The 24,533-nt window shown below is 36.8% G+C and overlaps 1 protein-coding gene across 12 annotated transcripts in view; it reads left to right on the forward strand.

Moving 5' to 3' along the window:
- Nucleotides 1-24,533, forward strand: part of USP37 (ubiquitin specific peptidase 37) — a 90,504-nt gene that overhangs the window by 61,235 nt on the left and 4,736 nt on the right. For 11 of the 12 annotated variants that reach the window (XM_065930575.1, XM_065930574.1, XM_065930577.1 and 8 more), the window contains 8 exons: nt 1,236-1,301; nt 4,065-4,206; nt 6,492-6,747; nt 17,091-17,257; nt 19,462-19,522; nt 21,827-21,942; nt 23,265-23,334; nt 24,070-24,208. In XM_065930575.1, the coding sequence (XP_065786647.1) occupies nt 1,236-1,301; nt 4,065-4,206; nt 6,492-6,747; nt 17,091-17,257; nt 19,462-19,522; nt 21,827-21,942; nt 23,265-23,334; nt 24,070-24,208 (1,017 nt within the window). The remainder of the gene's footprint in view (nt 1-1,235; nt 1,302-4,064; nt 4,207-6,491; nt 6,748-17,090; nt 17,258-19,461; nt 19,523-21,826; nt 21,943-23,264; nt 23,335-24,069; nt 24,209-24,533) is intronic. The other variant, XM_065930584.1, reaches the window with a different exon arrangement.

Genomic DNA, 24,533 nt, shown 5'->3' on the forward strand with positions numbered 1-24,533 from the left:
CAGTTTTATACATTTGAGGAATACAAACCAAATTTGCATGGTATTAAGAGTCCCCTGAACACTAAAAATACCAATTCCTGTGTTTGTTCCCTAGAAGTTCTGTTTCAGCAAAGCTGATATAGGACTGGGGAATCAGTATTTTTATTTTATTTATTTATTTTTTTGGAATCAATATTTTTAATGAATCCCTTTGCTGACTCTTTAGAGTATGCAAACTTAAGAAACAGTGTATTAAATATAATGCTGGGACCTTTAAAATAGATTATGTCTTCATAAAAGTATTATTACCAGTTTGAGCAAAGAACTTCAATGGTGCCTTAAATTTTTTCCATGAGAAAAGAAGTAACTTTTTATTTTATCATCATGAATCCTGGGAAAACCTTAAGATTTCTTCAGATGTTGCTTTTACCTCTGCATACTTGCATTACTTTGAGCCATATGTTGTAGTTCCATTTTATACTTACACACTAAGTGATAAACATTTGCTAAAATGAATTGATGAAGTTTTGTAAAAATTATTTCCCTTTTGGATTAATAATTGAAATATATTCTACATCATATAGGTTTACACTGAACACCTCACTGAGTCAGTAACATGTTCCCAGAGAGTCATTGTTTCTGGATATTCCCTTATGGCCTTTCTTTAGAATGGATGTTTTTGCTTGATGCAAACTGCCCTCTACTGGTAGAGCTAGTATTCTTTCTGGCAATATTACCATTTCATATGATTAGCCAAGGCTCTTTACTATCACAGGCCTGAAACTGGGCTCTCTGACTGTACAATTTTTAATACCTTTGAGACTTTGGACAAATTCCTTGACCTGTCTGTAGGGAAAATAACAGAGTAGTTGTGAGCTTTAAATGAGGTAATACATATGAGTTTTTATTATAGTGCCTGACATCTAGTAAGTCCTCAATAAATGAGAGCTGTTAACTATTTTATTGCTTAAAAGAACTGAGACAAAGAGAATTTCCCAAGTTGTTCTTTTCCTGTTGTATCAGTGTTTGACTTCATTTCCGGTGTTGTTTATTTAGATCATTAGATAAGGCAAAGCCTAGAGAAAGTGTTTTGTTTTCTCTTTTGGCCTCTATTAATTAGTTGAAAAGTATAATTGTTTGCTTTTCAAGAGGATGTATAAAGGACTGTAATACAGGGTAATTCATTCTATAAGTTAAGTGTATATTTTTTTAGTAATGTAATTATATACATTATATATTTTCTAATTTTCTGATAGTTCTAGACCATTGAAAGCCTCTCAAATGGTGAATTCCTGCATCACCAGCCCTTCTACACCTTCAAAGTGAGTTATATTTCTTGTGTACCCAAAATTTGTATTTTTAAGGATTTGGCTTACCCTAATTTCCAAGATTATCCCCTCCCCTTTTCATATTGTTTCTCTTTTTGCATGGTAACTGCTCTGCATTACTATATTTTGGAATTTTCCTAAATTTGCTTTGAACTGTAAGTAGGGTATATCAAGTTTTAACACTGAAGCAAGTTCTGATGATCCTCTCAAAATTTTGCTTTAAAACTTCTTAGATCATCTTTTGTATGTAATATTTTCATCCTACAACTCTAGAAATTGACTGATGACAAAGAATTTTAAGGATTGAAGGTTTAAAGTAACCCTTACTGGTATAAAAAGCACCATTCTTCAAATACATGCATGGAGATCTCAAAATATCTTTTCACATTTTGCTAACTAGTGTGGGACTTCTTATCTTAGACACTGAACTGGAGCCATTCTGAAAGGGGACAGGAAAACAAATACATACTAGAATGTAGCTATTCTACAAATATTTTATATATTTTTGCTTCAGACCAGAAGTTAGTCCAAGAAGGAGACAAATACTGTTTTTTTTTAATATACCTCCTCTATGATTTGACTAGAACTACAGTTCCTGATTAGACATTTCTAAATGACTTGGTTGTCATTTGACTTTAAAACTAGTTTTTCTAAAGATTTGATGTCCCAAAGTACTTTTAGAAAAGAGACACTTTTGTTGTTTAAGGGCTTTTGGGGGGCTTATATAACCATAAAATGACATTTGGGAACTGCTATTTTCTTTTCCTCCTGTTAATTATTTTTCAGTGCAATTAGAACCAGATGACTAACTGACTAGAAATCTGACATGGTACCGATATGAATACTCTTGCCCGTTCTCAAGATACAAATGAGCAATACCACTTGGCTGCTTAGAAAGTGAGCAAGTGATGCCTTTACAGGATGAATATTTTTCCTTACTACAGGCAAGCTGCCTTCTGTGAATATAGTAACTATTAATGGAATGCACTCTTTATGTACCAAATCACTACAGTTTCAAGAAAGAGATGGTTTCATTGGGCATCATTATACTTGGCATGGTCAATCTGTTCTCCAGGGTCTTACTGGTATGAGAATTTGAGAGTTGATCAATAAAGATGATTAGGCCCTAGAAGACCTGTCATGCCGATCAAACTTAAAAGAGGCTGAATTATAAACCAAAATACCATTGGTTCTTCTGTAATATTCTTTGTCACATTTGACCCTGGTATATTAGTAACCAGGTGTCACCCTACTTCAGCAAAGAATCTCATAGATAAATAAATAAACAGTATGTTCAGTTTTGCTTGGTGAGCATGGAATCAGAAATGAAGAATTAAGATGGCTAATTGGCTTTTTTGAAGTTATATTAAAAACTCTTTTTAAATACATATTGGGAGGCTATTCAAGTGTTCAGGCTGAAGTGCAGTGGTACCCTGACTGCTCTCAGCCAAAGACCATGGTTGGGCTTATCGCTGACCACTTGCCTCTTTTCTTTGATCTACATTGCTACGCATCCTTCTGGTTTCCACTGTGGCCTCTTGTTTCTTGATGCCATCATTCTATATGTTTATTTATAGTTTTCACATTTAGATTATTGCATTTTCTAACTTCCATTTGACATTTTTTTTTAGTATAGCATATGAATTTATGTTAACCTTCATCAAAGAAAGTTTGTGCTTTTTTACCTTTACCACTTTTTCCTTTAGTTTATTTTTGGCTCACTTAGAAGACAACACAGTAACACCTTACTTATCTAGTATCATTGAAAAATATTATTTCATATTCCAAATAAATGAATTTTTATATGATTGAAGCTTGCCTTTTAAAACGTTGCCTTTTTATTTTAATCTTTAAAATGTTTTAACCATTTTAGATGGTTATATCTCTGTAACCTTGCAGAATTCCTTATATTATTAAATGAAATACACTGAAGATAATTTAAATATAATGTAATGACTTAGAACTGGCATTGTAAGTATCCATTATTACACTGTGTTTTAATATAGTAATGCCCTCAGAGGCTCTTAAGTCTTATGAGACAGTTTGCCTTTACATTAAATTACTTTATAGTTCTTTATTGTCCTTTTGGTGGTTATTCTCTCTCATTTCTTAGCTCTCATTTCTTGATGAACTTGCTACATTATTTTGTTCACCATTTCCTGGGGAAGAAGGGTCCCTGTTTAATTCATTAAAGTTCATTAGCTTTGAAACTACTGCCTTCCTCAGAAGCTTTTTTTTTTTTTTTTTACCTTTTGAGTCTCTATGTTCTAGAAGGTAGAGGTTGCCAGAAGTTGGACGTGTATGTAAATGGATAAGTGGAATGTTACTGTTAATTTCAAAGTACATGGATCATAATTTAAAAGAGCAAAAATTAATCCTCATACACTCTGTTGTCAAAAACATATATTCATTGCTATGTCTGCATGCATTCTAGTAGAGTACTTGCTTTATAAAGACAGTGACAAACTTCTTTGGAGTTGATCATTAAAAGAAAAAAGGCACGAAGTGATTGGTTTACTGATAATATGAAATAGCATAAGAGTTGTCTGATTTTCAAAGCATGGCTCTTTTGGAGTAGGGCAAAGGTAATGCTTAAATATACCTCTTGATATTTTTTTTTCTCTGTTAAATCATTCTCCATAATGGAAAAACTTTTTGTTTTATTTTGATATTTATACTTCAGAGAAATAACAAGGACAAATATTTACTTATCACTTACATACAGTTGTCTGTTTGTTTGTTTCTCTTAAATTATAGGAATTTCACCTTCAAATCCAAGACCTCCTTAGCTTTATGCCTTGATTCAGACAGTGAAGATGAGCTTAAACGCTCTGTGGCCCTTAGCCAGAGACTTTGTGAAATGTCAGGCAGTGAACAGCAGCAGGAGGACCTGGAAAAAGTAAGTGATTTCTTATCAAAGTATCTGGCTATATAAACAAATGCCTTTCATAAGCAACATGGGCAAACTTAATAAATACATATAATAGATCATAAATTTAATGCACCTGTTCAAACACTGAGTGTGCTGTTTGTAGCTACAAAACTTGTGTATTTAAACGTGGATTGAGACTTTTTTTTAATTGAGGTATAATTGACATAAAACATGAGATTAGTTTCAGCTGTATAACATGATGATATATTTGTGTATATTTATTGCAAAATGATCACCACAAGAAATCTATTTAACATTATCACCATACTTATTTACCAAAAAAATTTTTTTTCTTGTGAGTGAGGACTTTTCAGATGTACTTAGCAACTTTCAAATATGCAATACAATATTATTAACTGTAAATTACATCCCCATGACTTATTTTATAACTGGAAATTTGTACTTTTTTGCCCCTCACCGATTTCATTGACTCCCTAGTCCTCACCTCTGGCAGCCACCGTCTGTTCTCTGTATCTGTGGGCTTAGTTTGTTTGTTTGTTTTTTTAGATTATACATGTAAGTGAAATCATTCAGTATTTATCTTCCTCTCAATGTAACTTATTTCCCTCAGGGTCCTTCAGTGATGTCACAAATGGCAAAATGTCATTCTTTCTCAGTTTTTTCATGGTTGAATAATGTTCCATCGTGTGTGTGCATGCACACTTACACACACTCTCATTTCACATCTTCTTTATCCATTCATCCATTAGTAGAAACTTAGGTTGCTTCCAAGATAAGATACTTTAAGAAATGAAAGTTGGGGCTTTCCCTGGTGGCGCAGTGGATAAGAATTCGCCTGCCAATGCATGAGACATGGGTTTGATCCCTGGTCGGGGAAGATCCCACATGCTGAGGAGCAGCTAAGCCCCATGTGCTCTGGAGCCCACGTGCCACAACTAGAGTTCTCCCACCACTCGCGACTCAGTGAAGATCCCATGTGCCACAACCAAGACCCAGTGCAGCCAAATTAATTAATTAAAAAAAGACAAAACTTTAAAAAAAAAAAAAAAAAAAGAAATGAAAGTTGTTGTAAATAAATAGCTTCCTCCTATTAATATTAATCTTCAGAGCTACTTTTACATGTTCTGTGTGTGCTTAATCACTCATTCATGTCCAACTCTTTACAACCCCCTTGGACTGTAGCCTGCCTGGCTCCTCTATCCATGGGTAATCTCTAGGCAAGAATACTGGAGTGGGTTGCCATGCCCTCCTCCAGGGGATCTTCCCAACCCAGGGATTGAACCCAGGTCTCCCGCATTACAGGCAGATTCTTTACCATCTGAGCCACCAGGTCCTCAAATAATTACTTGCATTATTTTGATACTAATTATTAATATGAGGGAACCATAGTAAATATTTTAACATCAACAGGCCAACTAGGTAATCTAAAAGTTTGATGGGTGTGAAGGCACAACTTACAGCATCTTCAGTCTTGACACATAATAATGATAGTTAACATTTTTGAAGATATAAGCTTTTCTAGGAGTTTGCATCATCTCATGCAACTGATTTTAAATCTCATTTCAGTAAAATAGCAATTATTTCAGTAGTTATTTTTTGTTCAGACTGTTTCCTGTCTTTAAAGCTAGAGGTAGTTTGTGGTTGCTGACCTTGAGTGAGAAATGACAAAGTGAGAAATTCTCCCAGAAATCAGATTTATACAGAAAATAACTTCTAAGTATTTACAAAATCTTTATAGTTTTTATCTTTTTCATCTATTCAAAAAAAAAAGAATGAGAGCTACCCACATTTTAAGAAGAATGATAGGTTTAGTGACAGAATATTTACAGTGTGATCCATGTATATCTGGAAAAAATACACCAGAAACACTTAAATATCTCTTGAGTGGTAGATTTTGAATGAAATTATTTTTATGTATTTTCCAAATATATACAAAGAGTGTACTTAACATTTATTATAATCAAGCAAGTGAATATGTATCTTTAGGTAGTTAGTACATAAAGAATTAAAAGAAAATTAGGCTTCCCAGTGAATTTATTTATTGGTTATTAGTTGGTAAATAACCCAAAGCATCAAAGAAAGGAAACTTTGGGAATTCCCTGGCAGATGAGTGGTTAGGTTTCCACGGTTCCATTGCAGAGGGCATGGAACTAAGATCCCACATGCCACATGGCGCAACCAGAAAAAGAAAAAAGAAAGGAAACTTTAGAAATAAACATATCACTTTAAACTCTAGGATTGCTGTATTTGTAGGCCTTCTGTTTTCTTCTAAAAGCAGTTCTGTTCTTCAGGATTCAAAATCATGCAGAATGGAACCTGAGAAGTCTGAATTGGAACACTCAGGATTTGACGGAATGAGTGAAGAGGAGCTTCTAGCAGCTGTTTTAGAGATAAGTAAGAGAGAAGCTTCACCCTCTCTCAGTCATGAAGATGATGATAAACCAACCAGCAGCCCTGATACTGGATTTGCAGAAGATGATATTCAAGAAATGCCTGAAAATCCAGACTCTGTGGAAACTGAGAAGCCGAAGACAATCACAGAGCCCGGTAGGTTTAACAAAGATAAACATCTGTTAAATAAGACACAACTGTTTTAAAAGCTTTATAATAGCAAATGACTTCTACATAATGGGAGATGAGATGGATCTGTATAATGTAGCTATAATATTTTTATGCTTTCTCTTTTTTTCTAACAGAAATGAGAAGTGAATATTGTGAGTTAGTGTCAGAGGCTAGTGGTAGAGTATTCCTTGTCCCTTTAGGTGTCAGTTCAGTTCAGTCGCTCAGTCATGTCCAACTCTTTGTGACCCCATGAACCGCAGCACACCAGGCCTCCCTATCCATCACCAACTCCTGGAGTCCACCCAAACCCATGTCCATTGAGTCGATGATGCCATCCGACCATCTCATCCTCTGTTGTCCCCTTCTCCTCCTGCCCTCAGTCTTTCCCAGCATCAGGGTCTTTTCAAATGAGTCAGCTCTTTGCATCAAATGACCAAAGTATTGGAGTTGCAGCTTCAAAATCAGTCCTACCAATGCACACCCAGGACTAATCTCCTTTAGGATGGACTGGTTGGATCTCCTTGAAGTCCAAGGGACTCTCAAGAGTCTTTTCCAACACCACAGTTCAAAAGCATCAATTCTTCGGCAGTCAGCTTTCTTTATAGTCCAACTCTTACATCCATACATGACCACTGGAAAAACCATAGCCTTGACTAGACGGACCTTTGTTGACAAAGTAATGTTTCTGCTTTTTAATATGCTAGGTTGGTCATAACTTTCTTTCCAAGGAGTAAGTGTCTTTTAATATCATGGCTGCAGTCACCATCTGCAGTGATTTTAGAGCCCAGAAAAATAAAGTCAGCCATTGTTTCCACTGTTTCCCCATCTATTTGCCATGAAGTGATAGGACTGGATGCCATGATCTTAGTTTTCTGAATGTTGAGCTTTAAGCCAACTTTTTCACTCTCCTCTTCCACTTTCATCAAGAGACTCTTTAGTTCTTCACTTTCTGCCATAAGGGTGGTGTCATCTGCATATCTGAGGTTATTGATATTTCTCCCTGCAATCTTGATTCCAGCTTGTGCTTCTTCCAGCCCAGCGTTTCTCATAATATGCTCTGCATAGAAGTTAAATAAGCAGGGTGACAATATACAGCCTTGACATACTCCTTTTCCTATATGGAACCAGTCTGTTGTTCCATGTCCAGTTCTAACTGTTGCTTCCTGACCTGCATACAGGTTTCTCAATAGGCAGGTCAGGTGGTCTGGTATTCCCATCTCTTGAAGAATTTTCCACAGTTTATTGTGATCCATACAGTCAAAGGCTTTGGCATAATCAGTAAAGCAGAAATAGATGTTTTTCTGGAACTCTCTTGCTTTTTTGATGATCCAGCAGCTATAGGTGTACATCAAAAGAAAAGTTGGTATTCCTGCATTTAAAAATTGTTTGTGTCAATTTTTGGTCACTTTTTTCTTACCACTTCTCTCAGAAATTTGTGTAATTCTTTCTTCATTTTTTCATATCTGAACTTATACCAAGTTTTAATGTATAAATCAAGTTCTCCATTCTTCTTTGGGTTTATCCCTTTAAAATGGTGGAAAGACCACTGAACTAAGAGAGCAGGTCTTGGGTGTCTAGCCTTAGCTATACCACCTACTAGTTAAAAATTTTTAGATAAATGATTTAACCCCTTGATAATTTTCTTATCTCTTTGGGGAATCTATGAGACGTACTTCAGATGGTTGGGGTAAAATGTTAAATAATACATAAGTGTTATGTTAAGTGCTATACAGATACAAATATTTCTGTGGTAATTATTACTCACATTTTGTTGTTTCTCAAGCTATCACTGCAAACAACAGAACTGAACCTCCTTGCCTTGCGCTATGGGTGTCTTAAGATTTTTAAGTAAAAAATGTTCACTGCCTCTCCTCTGGCCATCTCTGACTTTTTTCTGCTGGTACTAAATACTAAAGATTTAGTATCTATATCTATATAGCTAGCTAATGTGTTTCAGTATGTCAAGCCTAGGATTTTGAAAGTGAAGGCAATACTAGTATATGATAGAATTATTTTATTTATTCTTGGGGTTGTTAGGGCCTTGTCAGTTTTGAATTTTATATACAAGCGAAATAATTAGTATGCCTTCAATTTAACTGGAAACAAAAAGCTTATGATTTTTGTATGTGGATGTTTCCTTTTTTTTTTTAACATGTTTTTTATCTCTTGATGGTAAGTTTTTATCTCTTGATGGTAAGTATCCTTATGAAGTCCCCTTCTCTTACTAAACTAACAATCACTGCCTTTGAAAGTGAATCCTAGATATTAGATCATTTCATCAGTAAGGACGTCAGTATCACTAGAAGATAAGAAGTCTTTTCAAAATAACATATCCTCCATATCGTTATCATACTTTAAAAATTAATAATAATTCTAAGGAATGATCAAATATGATCAAACCCTCCATAAAGTTTTTATTTTGAAAATTTCAAACCCAGAGAGAAGTTGAAAAATAAAATATACACCTTTATACCCATCACCTAGATTCATTAACATTTTGTCACTTTCTTTTTCCTCTCCCTTCCACACCGCCCCCATGTGTATGTGTAGTTGTGCAACAGTTACCCCAAAATTAGTACTTTAAAACAGCTATTTTAATATGTCATAATTCTATAGATTGACTGGTCTTAGATGGTAGTTCTTCTGCTCCCTGTATTGCTGGCTGGGCTTTGACTGGGCTGTAACATTCAAGATGGCTCACCTTGGCATCTTGGTGGTATTGGTGAGAAGGGTCAGCTGGGATGCCTAGATAGCCTCTCTGTTCTTCCGGTCCCCTTTTCCATCTCTTCCATCTTTTCCATCTCTTCATATAATCTCAGGGACTCTCCCTTTCCATGTGGTCTCTTTAGCATGGTAGCCAAATGTCTTACATGGTAGCTCAGGGCTGTCCAAAACACAAAAGGGGCATCTGCCAGGTCTTCTTAATGTGTGAAGTGAAGTCTCTCAGTCATGTCTGACTCTTTGCAGCCCCATGGACTGTAGTCTACCAGGCTCCTCCGTCCATGGGATTTTCTAGGTAAGAGTACTGGATTGGGTTGCTGTTTCCTTCTCCAGGGAATCTTCCTGATCCAGGGATCGAACCCCAGTCTCTCACATTGCAGGCAGATGCTTTACCCTCTAAGCCACCAGGGAAGCCCTTAATGTATAGGCTCAAAATTAGGACAGAATCAGTTCTGTCACATTTTCTTAAAGCACTCACAGGATCTGCAGGTGTTCACTGTGAGTTGGACTACACAAGAGTTATAATACCTATATGCATGGTTCATTGGATGCCATCTTTGGAGAATGAGCATGTACACTCTTCTTTTTTAATAGAACTATTTGAAATTGCAAGTGTCATAACAGTTTACCCTGAAACACTTCAACCTGACTCTCCTGAGTACATGAAAATTTTCCTGTGTAACAGTTAGCATACCTCAGAATGTTAAGAGTGATTCCATATATAATTCCATATAGAGAGAGCCCACATATACGTTTTCCCATTTATCTGTAACATGTTTTTTACACTTTAAAAAAAAAACTCAAACCCAAAGCTTACCCACTGCATTTGGTTGTTAGGTCCCTTTAGTCTCTAGTCAAGGCCAATTTTTCTTTGAAAAATTCCCATTATGAATTGTCCTACTGTTCTTGAACAGCTGTTTTGGATTTTTCCCCCCATATCCTCAGAGCGTGGAGATGGGATCATTTTTCTCCTTGTTGCAAATTACCAATTCCAACTGCTTGTCTCCTTTCATCCTACAAAAATCCCTGCTCTTTTGAACTGTGTAACTTCAGACTTTGCCATATTATTTCTTTCTATAGCTATCTTTTACCTTCCAGTCATTCCGCTCCCATCAGCGTTCTTAGGGCTTTCAGCATCCTAAATGACCCTATCAACCACCTGGTGTCTCAGTTCCTAACCTCAATTCCAAAGAACTTTTCTTCTTCCCCATCTTGACAACTGACGAAACTCAAACCAGTAGTTCTCAAAGTATGTCTCCAGGCCATCAGTATCATGTAGGAACTTGCTGGAATTGCCATTCTCGACCCCCACCCCTCACCTAATGAATAAGAAACTCTGGATGGTGGGGCTTAGCATTCTGTCTTTTGATTCCAGTTGATTCTGATGCTAAAGCTTGAGAACTACCTCCCTAGATTTTGTCATCATCAGTAACTGTATCACCTTTGAAATACTAATTTCAAATATCTTTCTCTAACCCTTTTCTCCCCCTAGGTCAAGTAATGTCATTCTTTTATTCTCTCTATTTCTTGCCAAAGAATGTTCAAATTACCATACAGTTGCACTCATTTCACATGTTAGCAAAGTAATGCTCAGAATTCTCCAAACTCGGCTTCGACAGTACATGAACTGAGAACTTCCAGATGTTCAAACTGGATTTAGAGAAGGCAGAGGAACCAGAGATCAAATTGCCAACATCTGTCGAATCGTAGAAAAAGCAAGAGAATTCCAGAAAAATATCTGCTTCGTTGACTACATTAAAGCCTTTTACTGTGGATCACAACAAACTGTGGAAAATTCTTCAAGAGATGGGAATACCAGACCACCTTACCTGCCTCCTGTGGAACCTGTATGCAGGTCAAGAAGCAACAGTTAGAACCAGACATGGAACAACGGACTGGTTCCAAATTGGGAAGAGTATATCAAGGCTGTATTGTATATTGTCACCCTGCTTATCTAACTTCTATGCAGAGTATATCATTCAAAATGCCAGACTGGATGAAGCACAAGCTAGAATCAAGATTGCCGGGAGAAATATCAATAACCTCAGATATGCAGGTGATAACACCCTTATGGCAGAAAGCAGAGAGGAGCTAAAGACCCTTGAAAGTGAAAAAGGAGAGTGAAAAAGTTAGCTAAAAACTCAACATTCAGAAAACTAAGATTATGGCTTCTGGTCCCATCACTTCATGGCAAATAGTTGGGGAAACAGTGGAAACAGTGACAGACTTTATTTTCTTGGGCTCCAAAATCACTGCAGATGGTGACTGCAGCCATGAAATTTTAAAAATGCTTGCTCCTTGGAAGAAAAGCTATGACAAACCAGATAGCATGTTAAAAAGCAGAGATACTACTTTGCCAAAAAGTTCCGTATAGTCAAAGGTATGGTTTTTCCACTAGTCGTGTATGGATGTGAGAGTTGGACCATAAGGAAGGCTGAACACCAAAGAATTGATGCTTTTGAACTGTGATGTTGGAGAAGACTCTTGAGAATCCCTTGGACTGCAAGGAGATCCAACCAGTCCATCCTAAAGGAAATCAGTCCTGAATATTCACTGAAAGGACTGATGCAAAAGCTGCAACTCCAATACTTTAGCCACCTGATGCGAAGAGCTGGCTCATTTGAAAAGACCCTGATGCTGGGAAAGATTGAAGGCAGGAGGAGAGGGGGACAACAGAGGATGAGATGGTTGGATGGCATCATTGACTCAATGGACATGAGTTTGAGCAGACTCGGGGAGATGGTAAAGGGCAGGGAAGCATGGCGTGCTGCAGTCCATGAGGTCACAAAGAGGTCTAAGTCGTGTCACAAAGGACATGGATGAGTGACTGAACAACAAAAACTTATTTCAACAATTACTTGACCTCATTAAGACTTCCAGTCTGTTGTCTTCTATTTTTTGGCTCTTCCTCACCTCCCTCTTATTATCACGTGCCTCCCCAGCCTATATGCCGTATTTTGATTCTTCTCTCTGTCCTCTGTTCCTTTGTTCCCTAATGAAATCCCATTTCCCAGCTCAACCAGCGTTTTACTCCATACCTTCACCCAAGCAGCTAAAGATTGCTGGAGAAAATTCACAAACCTGTGATGACTATACTTTCCTCAAATTCACAGCCACATTGTAACATGGGCACTAAATTCTGCTTGTCATTTCTATAGTTCCTTAGTAAATTTCTTTTCTTGGTCTCCATAATGTCTTAAATCTATAGTTCTCCTTCCACATATAATCTGGGCTCACAACTTAGCTGTAGATCTTTCAGAGGAAATAGATGCAATCAGATGAAAGCTGTGCCTTCACCTTTGTTATGGAGGAAATGTCCTTGAAGGCCTGTCCCTTCATTCATTCATATCCAAGATCTCATCTACATCTTCTAAAGACTGTCTTGACATTATACTGTTTCTCTTATGTATCTTTTCTAAATCACTCTGTTGTTTTCTAAATATTACCCATTTTAAAGAACCTTATTATTACCTTGTGTTTCCCTATAGCTGTTGCACCTTTTGTTTGCTCCCCTCCCAGAAAAATCCTTTAAGAGAGTCGTTTTACTCATTCTCTCTTTTTTCTTACCATCTCCCATCCTCTTGTCTGTGCTCTCAAAGTGGCTTTTACCCCCACCACTCCACTCAAATGATCTTTATCAAGATTACCGTAGCGATATTTCATAAAACCCACCACTCCCTCCTTAACATTTAAAGCTTTATAAACTCTTTTCTATAAACTACTCTTGTCTGGTTTTTTCTTCCTGCTAAACCAACCATTCATCCTAGGGTTTTTTGATTTTGCTTTTGCTTTCCTCATCAGAACTGTAACTGTCGGAATATTCCCAGAACACTATCCTTAGCTGTCTTTTTTTCTAAACATCTCTCTCTAAGGGATCTCATATGTTCCCATAACCTCACATAGTGATGGTCTGTCAAATTCATATCCTTGCCTGGATCTCTCCCTTAAGCTTTAAACTTACATATTTAAATCCCTGCTTGAAATGTCCATTTGGTGGCTGATTTTTAGCCGCCACCTCCGACCCCAGTAACCGTGCACCATATCAGCAAGTGGTATCACCATCCACCGTTTTTTGGTTCAAGCCAAAACTATATCTCACTTGACTTTTTTTGTTTGTTTGTTTGTTTACACCTCATATTCTGTCCGTCAATAGGTCTAGTCTACTCTACCTCCAAAATATATCCTGAATCCAGTCACTTATCAACATCTTCATAACTATAACTCTATCTTCCAGCTTTCACTTGGGCCACTACAGTTGATTCCTAATGTCTCTTCCTTTACTCTCACCCCACTGCAGACCTTCTTTCATGAACAAAGCTGCCAGCGTAATCTTTCTGAAGCATAAATCATACATTACCTTTCTGCCTAGAACTTACTGTGATTTCCCATTACACTTAATCCAGGCTTCTCACTATGACGTCTTCACCTTGCCCCTCTTTCACTCTGCTGCTTTAGCCATACTGATATTTTCTCCCTGTGTCCCTCATGCTAGGCTCGTTTTCATCTCCAAGCCTTTGCACTTAAGCTCCTTCAGGGCAAGTGTCATCTTGCCTTAATTATCACTATATCCTCAGCTTCTTCAGCAGTATGTGGCACATAGCTTGATTCTCAGTAAATATTTGGAGTTCGTCTCTTGAATCAACTGAAGAGGGAAAGAAAGACTGGTTAAGTAAGATTTCACTGTTAACCAAAGACGGGGGGAAGAGTGTGTGTGCAAAGGTCCGGATGTGAGGAAGGCCATGGTAAGTTAGTGAACCTTAAAAGTTCAGAATGATCTGCATGACTAGAACATAGTGTTGAGGGGGGGAAAGCAAAAATGAGACTAAGAGAGTACACAGTCTCCAGTTTTTGCCTGGCCTAAAATCATGTTTAGAAGTTTGGACTTTGATTTCAAAAGCATTAGGAAGTTATTGAATAATTTTAAGCAAAAGGTATTTGATAAAGATTTGTATTTGAAAAAGATAATTTGCTGCAGTGTAGTGCATAATTTAAAGAAGAACCAAAGTACCCTGTGAGGACTGTTAGAAAGTTATTACAGTAGCCCAAACCAAAAGTTAACATTTGGTTAACATTTGGCATTGGGGGAAAAAAAAAAAGTTGATGGATTCGAGAGAGAGATGGGAAATAGCAATTTATCTAATATGAGCGGGTAAATGAGAAATCAGAATGACTCCCAGATTTCTGTCTTCAAAAAAAAACAAAACAAAACACTGGGTGGACACTTACCCCTTGGCTTAAATACAGAATGTAGGAAAGAAGCAGCAGCTTTCATTTGGGATGGGAGAAGCAGCAGATGATCTACTTAGTGTAAGAATGTTTTTATCACATGGACCCCCTCTGATCCATTGTGCCAGTTCCTTTAAAGTGTGTTTTTTTATTTTGTGGTCTTATTTGTTCCTAGATCTGAAGTGTTTTTTGTATCCGTCTGATAATCTTGTTCTGAAGACAGATGTATATTGAGCTTTTTAGCATCTCAAAGTTTCTTACATCTGTTTGCTATCACATGCATTAATTCCTAGTGTAAATTTTAGGATTGTGTAAGATATATTGGTACATTGAGTGCTGAAAATTATTGGTTAAGAATTGTGCCTCTGTCACCTTTTTTTATGAGTATGTTTTGAATAAAAGTAATAATGTTCATCTTATTTCCTAAAATAGCAGCCTCAACTCCCAAATCTTTTTTCCACTTGAAATGCTTAACATCAACTAACTTTGAACGTCTCAGTTCCAAATTTCCAGAAGTGGTCTCATTGGTTAACTCTCTCAGATATTCATTCCTGATCCAGTAAGCTAAGGCCAAAGGGACAGGCAGGATCTTACATGCTTCAGAGCCACCCCTTCCAGGCTTTGGAAATGATTGTTTCTCCAAAAATGGAAGAGTAAAAAAATTTTTTTAATTGTAATCATACTGCTTTTTGCACCTAATATATCCTGAGTTTCTTTTAATGAATATTCAGAATTAGTTTTAATGGTAAATATTCATTCAGTTGCTGCTACTGCTAAGTCACTTCAGTCATATGCGACTCTGTGCAACCCCATAGACGGCAGCCCACCAGGCTCCTCTCTCCTTGGGATTCTCCAGGCAAGAACACTGGAGTGGGTTGCCATTTCCTTCTCCAATGCATGCATGCATGCTGAGTCGCTGCAGTCGTGTCCGACTCTGTGCGACCCTATGGATAGCAGCCCACCAGGCTCCTCTGTCCACAGGATTCTCTAGACAAGAATGCTGGAGTGGGTTGCCGTTTCCTTCTCCAATTCAGTCAGTAAGTCAGTTCAATTAAAAAATGACTAGTTGCTGATTGAATCTAAAATCAAGATGCTGTACGCTTCAGAGTTGTCTGTATTATGGAAAAGTATCTACCATTTCAATGGTTCCAATGAAGTATTGGGGCAGGTAAAGAGTACACACTAATTTTAAGTCCATATGAAATAATCCTGTAAAGTCAAAGTTCTTACTGACTAGCTAAACTTTTTTTTATGAGAACTTCCTTAACTTGTTAAGGTGAAAGTTTTTGCTCTGGTAAAATGTTAGAAGGGAAGGAGGTGCCTTGCTTTTCTCCCCACTCTTACCTGTATTAAAAATTACAATGAAATTTCAGGTAACCAGAATAAAATTATACCTATACTATTTATTCTGGCTAACACTAGAATAAGGAGAAAATATATAATAGATGCTAATTGTCCAATAGTGATGAATGGGGTGCTCTACTGTGCTGTCCTCCAGTCCATGTAAGTGTAAGGAGATCTGCTACTAGAACTCAGAACTAGCACTGACTGAATGGTCAGAACATCATGCTTCATTGTTTGGACATATGAAGCAGTGGCATTAGCACTAGGAGGCTCTAATCTAGAAACTGAGAATGAACAGAAAAAAATGAAGGCTTAATTTTTTTCTTCTCTCCCTGGTTGAATGTTTTAATCATAATATGTTGTCATATACTTGTATGGTACATGAAATGTTTATTACATATTTTATGTAGCTCTTCTATTTAAAATATGCACAAGGCTCATTTGATTGTTAATGTAAAAACACTCATGATATACAGTGCAGTAACGGAAAATCTCAATAATTGGCCTAATCATTCTATCCTAATTCTTACTTTATTTACCCTAAACAATACTTTATTCCTAGTAATTGGTCATGTGACATAACCTATGAATATGGCTGTTTTTTTGTCTCCATCCTTAACCACGGTGCTTCTAATGATTGGTCAAGTTTCAGAACCATTACTGTAGGCCAGTGGTTCTCAACCGAGGGCAGTTTTGTTCTCCAGGGAACATTTAACGATGTCACTTCTGGTTGTCACAGCTGGGGAGGGTGGGGTTGCTACTGGGATCTGGTAGGTAGAGGTCAAGGATATTGTGAAATATTAATACAGTATACAGGGCAGCCATCTCCCCCATCCAAACAAAAATCCCACCCAGAGTGCCCATAGTGCTGAGATAGGGAAGCCCTGATCTAGATGTAGCAAGGGGAGTTTGTATGTCCCAAGCAAGTTATGTCTGGGGTTAAGATACATTACTCTTTGAATAGTACATGTCACTCTAGTGTGGAGATTTCAGTTTACAAGAGGATTTCCCAGTGATGTTCTGTTCTGCTTCCTCAGATCCTGCCAGTTTTACTGAGATAACTAAAGACTGTGATGAAAATAAAGAGAACAAAACTCCGGAAGGATCTCAAGGAGAGGTTGATTGGCTCCAGCAGTATGACATGGAGCGTGAGAGGGAGGAACAGGAGCTTCAGCAGGCATTGGCTCAGAGCCTCCAGGAGCAAGTAAGAGATACCTGCATATCTGTCTTTTCCAAGAGAGAGAGCAATAGTAATAGTAAAAAACATTTGTTAAGCACTTTGTGTCAGGCATTGTTCCACGTGATTTACATACAGTAAATCGTTGAGCCACCTAAACAAAACTAAACTTGTTTTGGGCCTTTTCCTTAGGTTTGAAACAAATACTAATTTTTTTTTTTAATCCAAGTGCAACAAAATGTCTTGTTGGTTACCTCCTGTTACCATGATTTGTTGCATGCTAAAGCAAGATGGATTATTGGAGATCATCCCTAGTCCAGCTTTATTTTGTAAGCAGTTAAAACAGCCAGTATGCAATCATGATTTTATCATTGATATTTTAAGGCAAAGAATATAGGGTCATAATTTTAACTGTATTTTATCTGGGGAGCTTTAAAAAGAGTACTGATGCCCAGATGGTTCTGCCCCTCAGAAATTCTGATATAATTGATCTCAGATGTGGTCTGGGCGACTAGATTTCTTTCTTCTTTTTTTCCCTAAACTTCCACCAGTGATGCTAATGTGCAGGCAGTGTTGAGACCTGCTGCTTTAAAACTGTTTCAGAACCAGCTGTTCTGTATCCTTTTATTTATAAAAAGTACCTCCCTAGTTGCCTTGTCATCAAAAATATATATATGTCAAACTGTTTTACAAATTGTTTATAGTAATCATTTGTTTCAGAAAAACTTACTTTCAGTGGAAAATAAGTTTTATTTCTTAGCAATAGCTCAGGCGTGCCCAACTCTGCAACCCTGTAGACAGTAGCCCTCCCAGGCTCCTCTGTCCATAGGATTCCCCAGGCAAGGATACTGGAGTGGGTTGCCCTTTGAAGAAAAAGAAAAAATTCAGAGAAAAGAAGGGGAAAAAAAGAAAACATTTCAACAACCCTCCTTTTCACAGACAAAGACTTATTTTTCTTGTCAGCTGACCTGGTTAAAATTGTCTTATTTTTCTCAGATGTGAGGATTATGAGATGAAGGTTTCTTTAGTTTGGCACACCTTCTTGTTTAGTCGCTAAGTTGTGGACACAGCTTTTTGCGACCCATGGACTATAGCTCCCCAGGCTCCTCTGTCCATGGGATTTCCCAGGCTAAAACACTGGAATGAGTTGCCATTTCCTTCTCCAGGAGATCGTCCCAACCCAGAGGTTGAACCTATGTCTCCTGTGTTGGCAGGCAGATTCTTCACTGCTGAGCCACCAGGGAAGCCCTGCATCATTCTATGAATTACTGAGAGAGAGTCCTTTACCATCTTGTCTCAGTGTAAACTTTATATACTTGGATAAATTTAAGTAATCATGTTTCTTCTTAGAGAACACCTCTGTAACTTTCTTGAACACAGTATTATTGTTCCCAGGACTATAATGCAGAATAGTTCATTCTAAGCTTCTTATATATTAACTCTAAAAACAAGTCTAGAATTGAGAAAAGTATAAAAACAGTTTTATATTTTTTTCATTACTCATGCATCCTTTGTAAATTATCTTTTCTCTCAAGATGAAAGGGAAAATTTGTAGTCAACAATTTCTTATTCCTTTTTATAATTAGTCTTCTAGTTGAGACATTTTCAGAGGTACTTTTTTTTTCTTTATTTTATTTTTTTGTTTGTTTGTTTTTTAACGAGATTTACACCCTCTCCCCCGTTTTTTTTCTTTAACGAAAACCTCAGGGACTTCCTTGACGGTCTAGTGGTTAAGACTCTGTGCTTCCAAGGCAGGGGGGCGCAAGTTCAATCCCTGTTTGGAAAACTAAGATCCCACATGCCATGGGGCATGGCCAAAACAAACAAACAAAAAACACTATCATAAAGAAAACCTCAGATATATTAGAAAAGCATAGAAATCTATGAATAGTATTTTGTGGAAATTTTGTTTTATCTTGTTGTCATAAATGTAGGCTCAGTGATTGTGGTAGAGCCAGCTCCCTATCAGCTTAGGAGAACCCATTATACATAGCTGTTCCCAAATCTGCAGTCAGAGTTACATTGGTAGCTTAAAACTGGCCATAGTAGGAAGACAGTTTTGGAAAAAGTAAAGAACTTCCCCATCTCTCTCAAGAGGTCATATTCTAAACATTCATGCGTTTATAGAAAGCATTATTAGCAAATACGTTCAGAGCAACTGGTTTTATCCTTTTTAAGTAAGTTTAATCAATACTTCTTTAAATACTTTAGTTTTGTCCTTGTTCCTTTAGGAGGCTTGGGAACAGAAAGAAGATGATGACCTCAAAAGAGCTACGGAGTTAAGTCTTCAAGGTATGGAGATTACTTTAATTACATTTTTTTGTATGATGAAATGTATCACACACAGAGGAGTATATAAAATGTTTTTGTCATTTTTAATAACAATAGCAACTTTGAACACCTCCCAGGTAAAGAAATAGAACCTTAGAAGTTACTTGTATATCCCTTCCCTTCCCTCCCTCCCAGAGGAAAGCAAACACTCAAACATAATTTTCTCATCTCTTCAGTTTTTCATCTTTTTGTTGTTTTTCTCTACTGTCCTGAAAAGTTTCTCCAACATTATCACCAACTTCAAGCTTTTTTTTAGTATTTTATGTCTGTTTCTAATTTGCAAGAACTGGTTTGTGATTGGTACTTTTCATAAAATTTTGGGGTGGGGTAGTTCATGAAAGCAATGCCATCTCAACTCTGAGGATATTAAACATACTTCATTTTTTGTGTGTATTTGACGTTTTCATCTCCCTGAGTAGATTTCTTTTCTCCATTTTGCTCTGTCTTGTGTGTTATTTTGGTCTTTATGTTCCATGTTAGAGCCTTTCCTCAGTTATCTAGTAATCCTCAGTATCTGGTAATCCTTGGCTGTCAACTCATGATTAAGAGTAGGGGACTAAAGACTTCTGGTGGTCCAGTGGCTAAGAATCTGCCTGCCAATACAGGGGACACAGGTTCAATCCCTGGTCCAGGGAGATCTCACTTGCTATGGAGCAACTAAGCCTGTGCGCCGCACCTACTGAGTCCACACTATAGCCTAAGAGCCGTGAACAAGAGAAGCCACTGCAATGAGAAGCCCATGCACCACAACAAAGAGTAGCCTTAGCTCACCGCAACTAGAGAAAGCCCATGCACAGCAGTGAAGACTCAGCATAGCCAAAAAATAAATAAATAACTCTTTTTTATTTAAAAAAAAAAAAAAAAAAGAGTAGGGGACTAAAAAGATTATTGGAAGCTCTGAGTATATGAATAGCTAGAGCTTGTCAACTTTGAGTTTCATAGGATTTTACTATTTAGGGGATGGTATTAATATTTTAGGCCTCCCCTTGGGCTGGAAAGATTCCTAAAGAAAGTGTTCTGGTTTTATGCCTTTGCCTAAAGATAAAAAGATGTGACTGCCAGAGTTCTGGAAGCCAAGTATAGGAATAAGGCCTGCTGGGGGTCAGGGTGGGAGTCATTCACATCTTTGAATATGTACACTGTGGTCTCCTCCCATTTTCGGTATGGTAGTCCTTTGTGCTTGGAATCCCCCAATGCAGAGACTGTTTTACCAGCTCTCCAGAGAGCAAAGCTCCAGACTTCTGTCACTGCCCAGCAGCATAAAGTAGCAGGGAGTGGCTCTAAGAGTCTGTAACTCAAACAGCTTTTCCCTAATCCTTATTTTTATCCTATTCTTAGCCTCCAATTTCAGAGGTACCTGGTATTTCCAAGTTGTATCTTTTGAAGACCCTGTGATATAAATTGGATTGATTCTCAACTTTTCCAATACTGACTTAGGTTTTGGCTTTGACTATCTTAGGTCTGCTAAGTCTTGTCACCCCTGTATATTCCAGCTTCCAGAATTTTGATGCTATAATCTCTTCCTGTTCTTCCCATTTTTAAGTGTTCATAACTTTTAAACAAGCGTAAAACAAGGCTTCATTTCTGTACAAACGCTCCTGGGATTTTTTATTTGAAGTCATTGAGTAAAGATGGATTCTTCCAGTGGAACCACATCATTAAGGAGGGGAAAAAAATGGATCTTGGATTTATTTATCTATTTAGTGTATTTTAGGTAAAACTTAGTTAAATGTTGAATTTCCATTATTTTTGTTCAGTTCCAAAGTATGATTTAATTTTGAAGAAAATGAAAGGATTTTGATCTTTTTTATGGTCTCTTTTCTATGAGATACTTTATGTTTGCTGGTGGCACCTATAATATGTATCAGATGTGTCAAATCTAACATATACTTACAGGTATTCAGTGAAACTGAATTATCTAACATATATTTTTATTATATGTTAGAACAAATTATATTCTAGACAAATAATTTATATGTCTAACAAATTATATTCTCTTTTTCAGTTTCATTCCTTTCTTAAGAGTATTATCCCCTTTGGTATACATATGTTTAAAACAAAGGAGAGCATTTCTTTTACAGATAACTGGTGCCTAAATTGTTATTCCCTAGAGTAGGCTGGGTGAGTTGGAACCCTAATAGTAATACATCTTTTGTTTCTTAGGATGATAAAATGTGTACTTCCAGCTGTTTTTCATCTTCCCAACTGTGTCTCTTTGTGTCTATTCTGAGAGCTTTTACAAGACTTTGTCTTTGTGTTTTTCAGAGTTTAATAGCTCTTTTCTGGATTCATTGGGCTCTGATGAAGACTCTGGAAATGAAGATGTTTTAGATATGGAGTACACAGAAGCTGAAACTGAGGAACTGAAAAGAAATGCTGAGGTGGGTGACATTATATTCCTTTTGTAAAACAACTGGTCATGTTGTCAGTACTCCTCCTCTTGCTCCTTATCTTCAAAGGACATGGTCATTGTCCATTGCAGGTTCATTTCTGCCCCTTTGGCAGCCGTCAAAAGGCCCTCGCTTTCTCTTGAGCTTTACTTCTCATTACTTACACAGAATATTCAAAACAAAATGAAAGAGAAAAACAAAAGAAAAACAGAAATACATCCATGACAGCCTTATGTACATGTTAGGTAATAACTAGTAATAGCTCTCAAAGTTACATATATGTTAAATCACCTTCAGTTTTACCAAAACTATTTTATCTTTAAGGTTATATACTAAAACTAGTTGATTGTTACTCAGTGAAAACTGTTGAATTAATAACATTTAACTAGAGCACTTGGAATCTTTTTTTAACCCTTTTTTGCCCTAAATAATTGCTTTTTTCCCATTTTCCAATTTTTTTTAATAATTTTAATTACCCAGATCCCCCTGTTCTAACTACTGTTTATTTTATTTAATTTTTAGCTAACATTGAGCATTTAGATTTTCTTTTTTCATTATAATATCAAGGAACTGTGTATGATTATAATGTTTCTATATTTAGGATTTTCTTCTTTAAGGAAATCCTCAGAAATAAATTACTGCATCAAAGTATTTGAGCATTTTAATTGTTTCTGGCTTACCTATAGCTATATTTCTTCCCAATTTCTTCCCAAAATTATGTTCTTTAGTAATCCCTGAAGTGCATGAATATCACTTTTCAGTTTTTCTTTTCCTTAAAATATTTTAAATGTAAAAGTTCATCCATAATCCCTACATCAATATAGCAACTCTTTTCATTATTTTCATTCTGTTTTTTAGTACTTAACCATTAACATTATCTTTTCATATAGATCTATAGTTATATTGTGTGTGATCATGTAGGTTTTAAAAATAAATTAACATTTTGCAGAACCATGGTTCCCCCCCACCTTTAAATAACTGAATAATATTGAACTGAGTTGAAATACCTGTAATCTTTAACTATTACTGGGCGTATTTTTAGTTCCAATTATTCATTATTATAGATAATACTACAGTGAATAGTTTTATACATATATACATTTTCTTCTTTTGAATTATTTTCTTAGAATAAATTCTTAGTTGGGAGTAGAATTCTTGGGTCAAAGGACATGAACAGTACCAACCACTGAGTTTTTTATTGAGTCTAACCCCCCACACATTGAAACTTCCCCATGTCAGCTCTGATAATAAATTTAGTGTTTTGCTTTTATACAAATTAAGAGTTAAAAGTCATGCCCACTTCTGTTTTCCAGACAGGAATTCTTCCTCATTCCTATCGGCTCATCAGTGTTGTCAGTCACATTGGTAGCACGTCTTCTTCAGGTAAATGGACATTAGGATTTCAGCATTTTATAAATGGACCAGTCAGCATTTACTCCTTATTGAGTTGCTCTGAGCCTAGAGCCTAGCTTTGTGAGGTGTGAGTTGAATGCATCACGGAAAACTTTGAACCCTGGGGGCCCCTTCTCAGAGCCTTAGCCAAGAGGAAGACTGCTGAGGAGGAAAGAACGCCAGCTATGAGATTGGGCCCAAGTCCACATAAGTGACCCCAGCCCAGGGTCATCCTGGAGTGCCATGAGGCACCAGAGCAAACGTGTGTCACTTGCAGGAGGTGCTCAATAAATAAATCTTTGGAGAAAAAAGAAAAACTTTGAAATCTTTTTTTTTTATCACACTGTGTGTGTTAATAGGTGCAGCTGTTCTGATTTTTCTATTCACAAATGACCCAGATTTCCCTAAGCAAAATACATGTATCAAATACATGTAGCATATTCACCCCTTGCTGTTTAGTCGCTCAGTCGTGTCCTACTCTTTGCAACCCGGTGGACTGTAGCCCGTCAGACTTCTCTGTCCATATGATTCTCCAGGCAAGAATACTGGAGTGGGTTGCTATTTCCTTCTCCAGTATTCCCCTCTTAAATTTTTGTAGTTTTTAAATGGGTTTTAGAAATATTGTTGGAAGTAAGGTGAAATGGGGTTGACTGTTTCTGACATTTCCTGTACCTGAGAAAAATTAGGTATTTTATTTTTTAAAAATTTAATTTTTATTTCTTTCAGGTCACTACATTAGTGATGTGTACGACATTAAGAAGCAGGCATGGTTTACATATAATGACCTAGAGGTATCTAAAATCCAAGAGGCTTCTGTGCAGAGCGATCGAGATCGGAGTGGCTACATCTTCTTTTATATGCACAAGTAAGAAGCGTTGCCCAGTCTGAAGTTGTTGGCTAAAAATCTCCTGAACTCTTTGCTTTTTCCTTAAATTGTACCCATCAGTTAAATTGGTTGACAATTTATTATTTTTATTAGGGCTCATATCTTGATATTTCCAAAATGTTTTTTCTCTTAACTCAGCATTAGTGACTCATCCTAGAGTAAAATGTAGATATAGAACTTAAGACCTTGTTACGATGGAAGCTGTCCTGTTACTGTCTTTCATTATATCAGCTAGAAGATCTGAGTTACCTGCATGGGAAATACATATCCTTTCTATCAAAGCTAGCTGTTGCCATTCCCCCTC

This window comes from Muntiacus reevesi, chromosome 3, assembly GCF_963930625.1.
Source record: "Muntiacus reevesi chromosome 3, mMunRee1.1, whole genome shotgun sequence".
NCBI classification, from domain to species: Eukaryota; Metazoa; Chordata; class Mammalia; order Artiodactyla; family Cervidae; genus Muntiacus; species Muntiacus reevesi.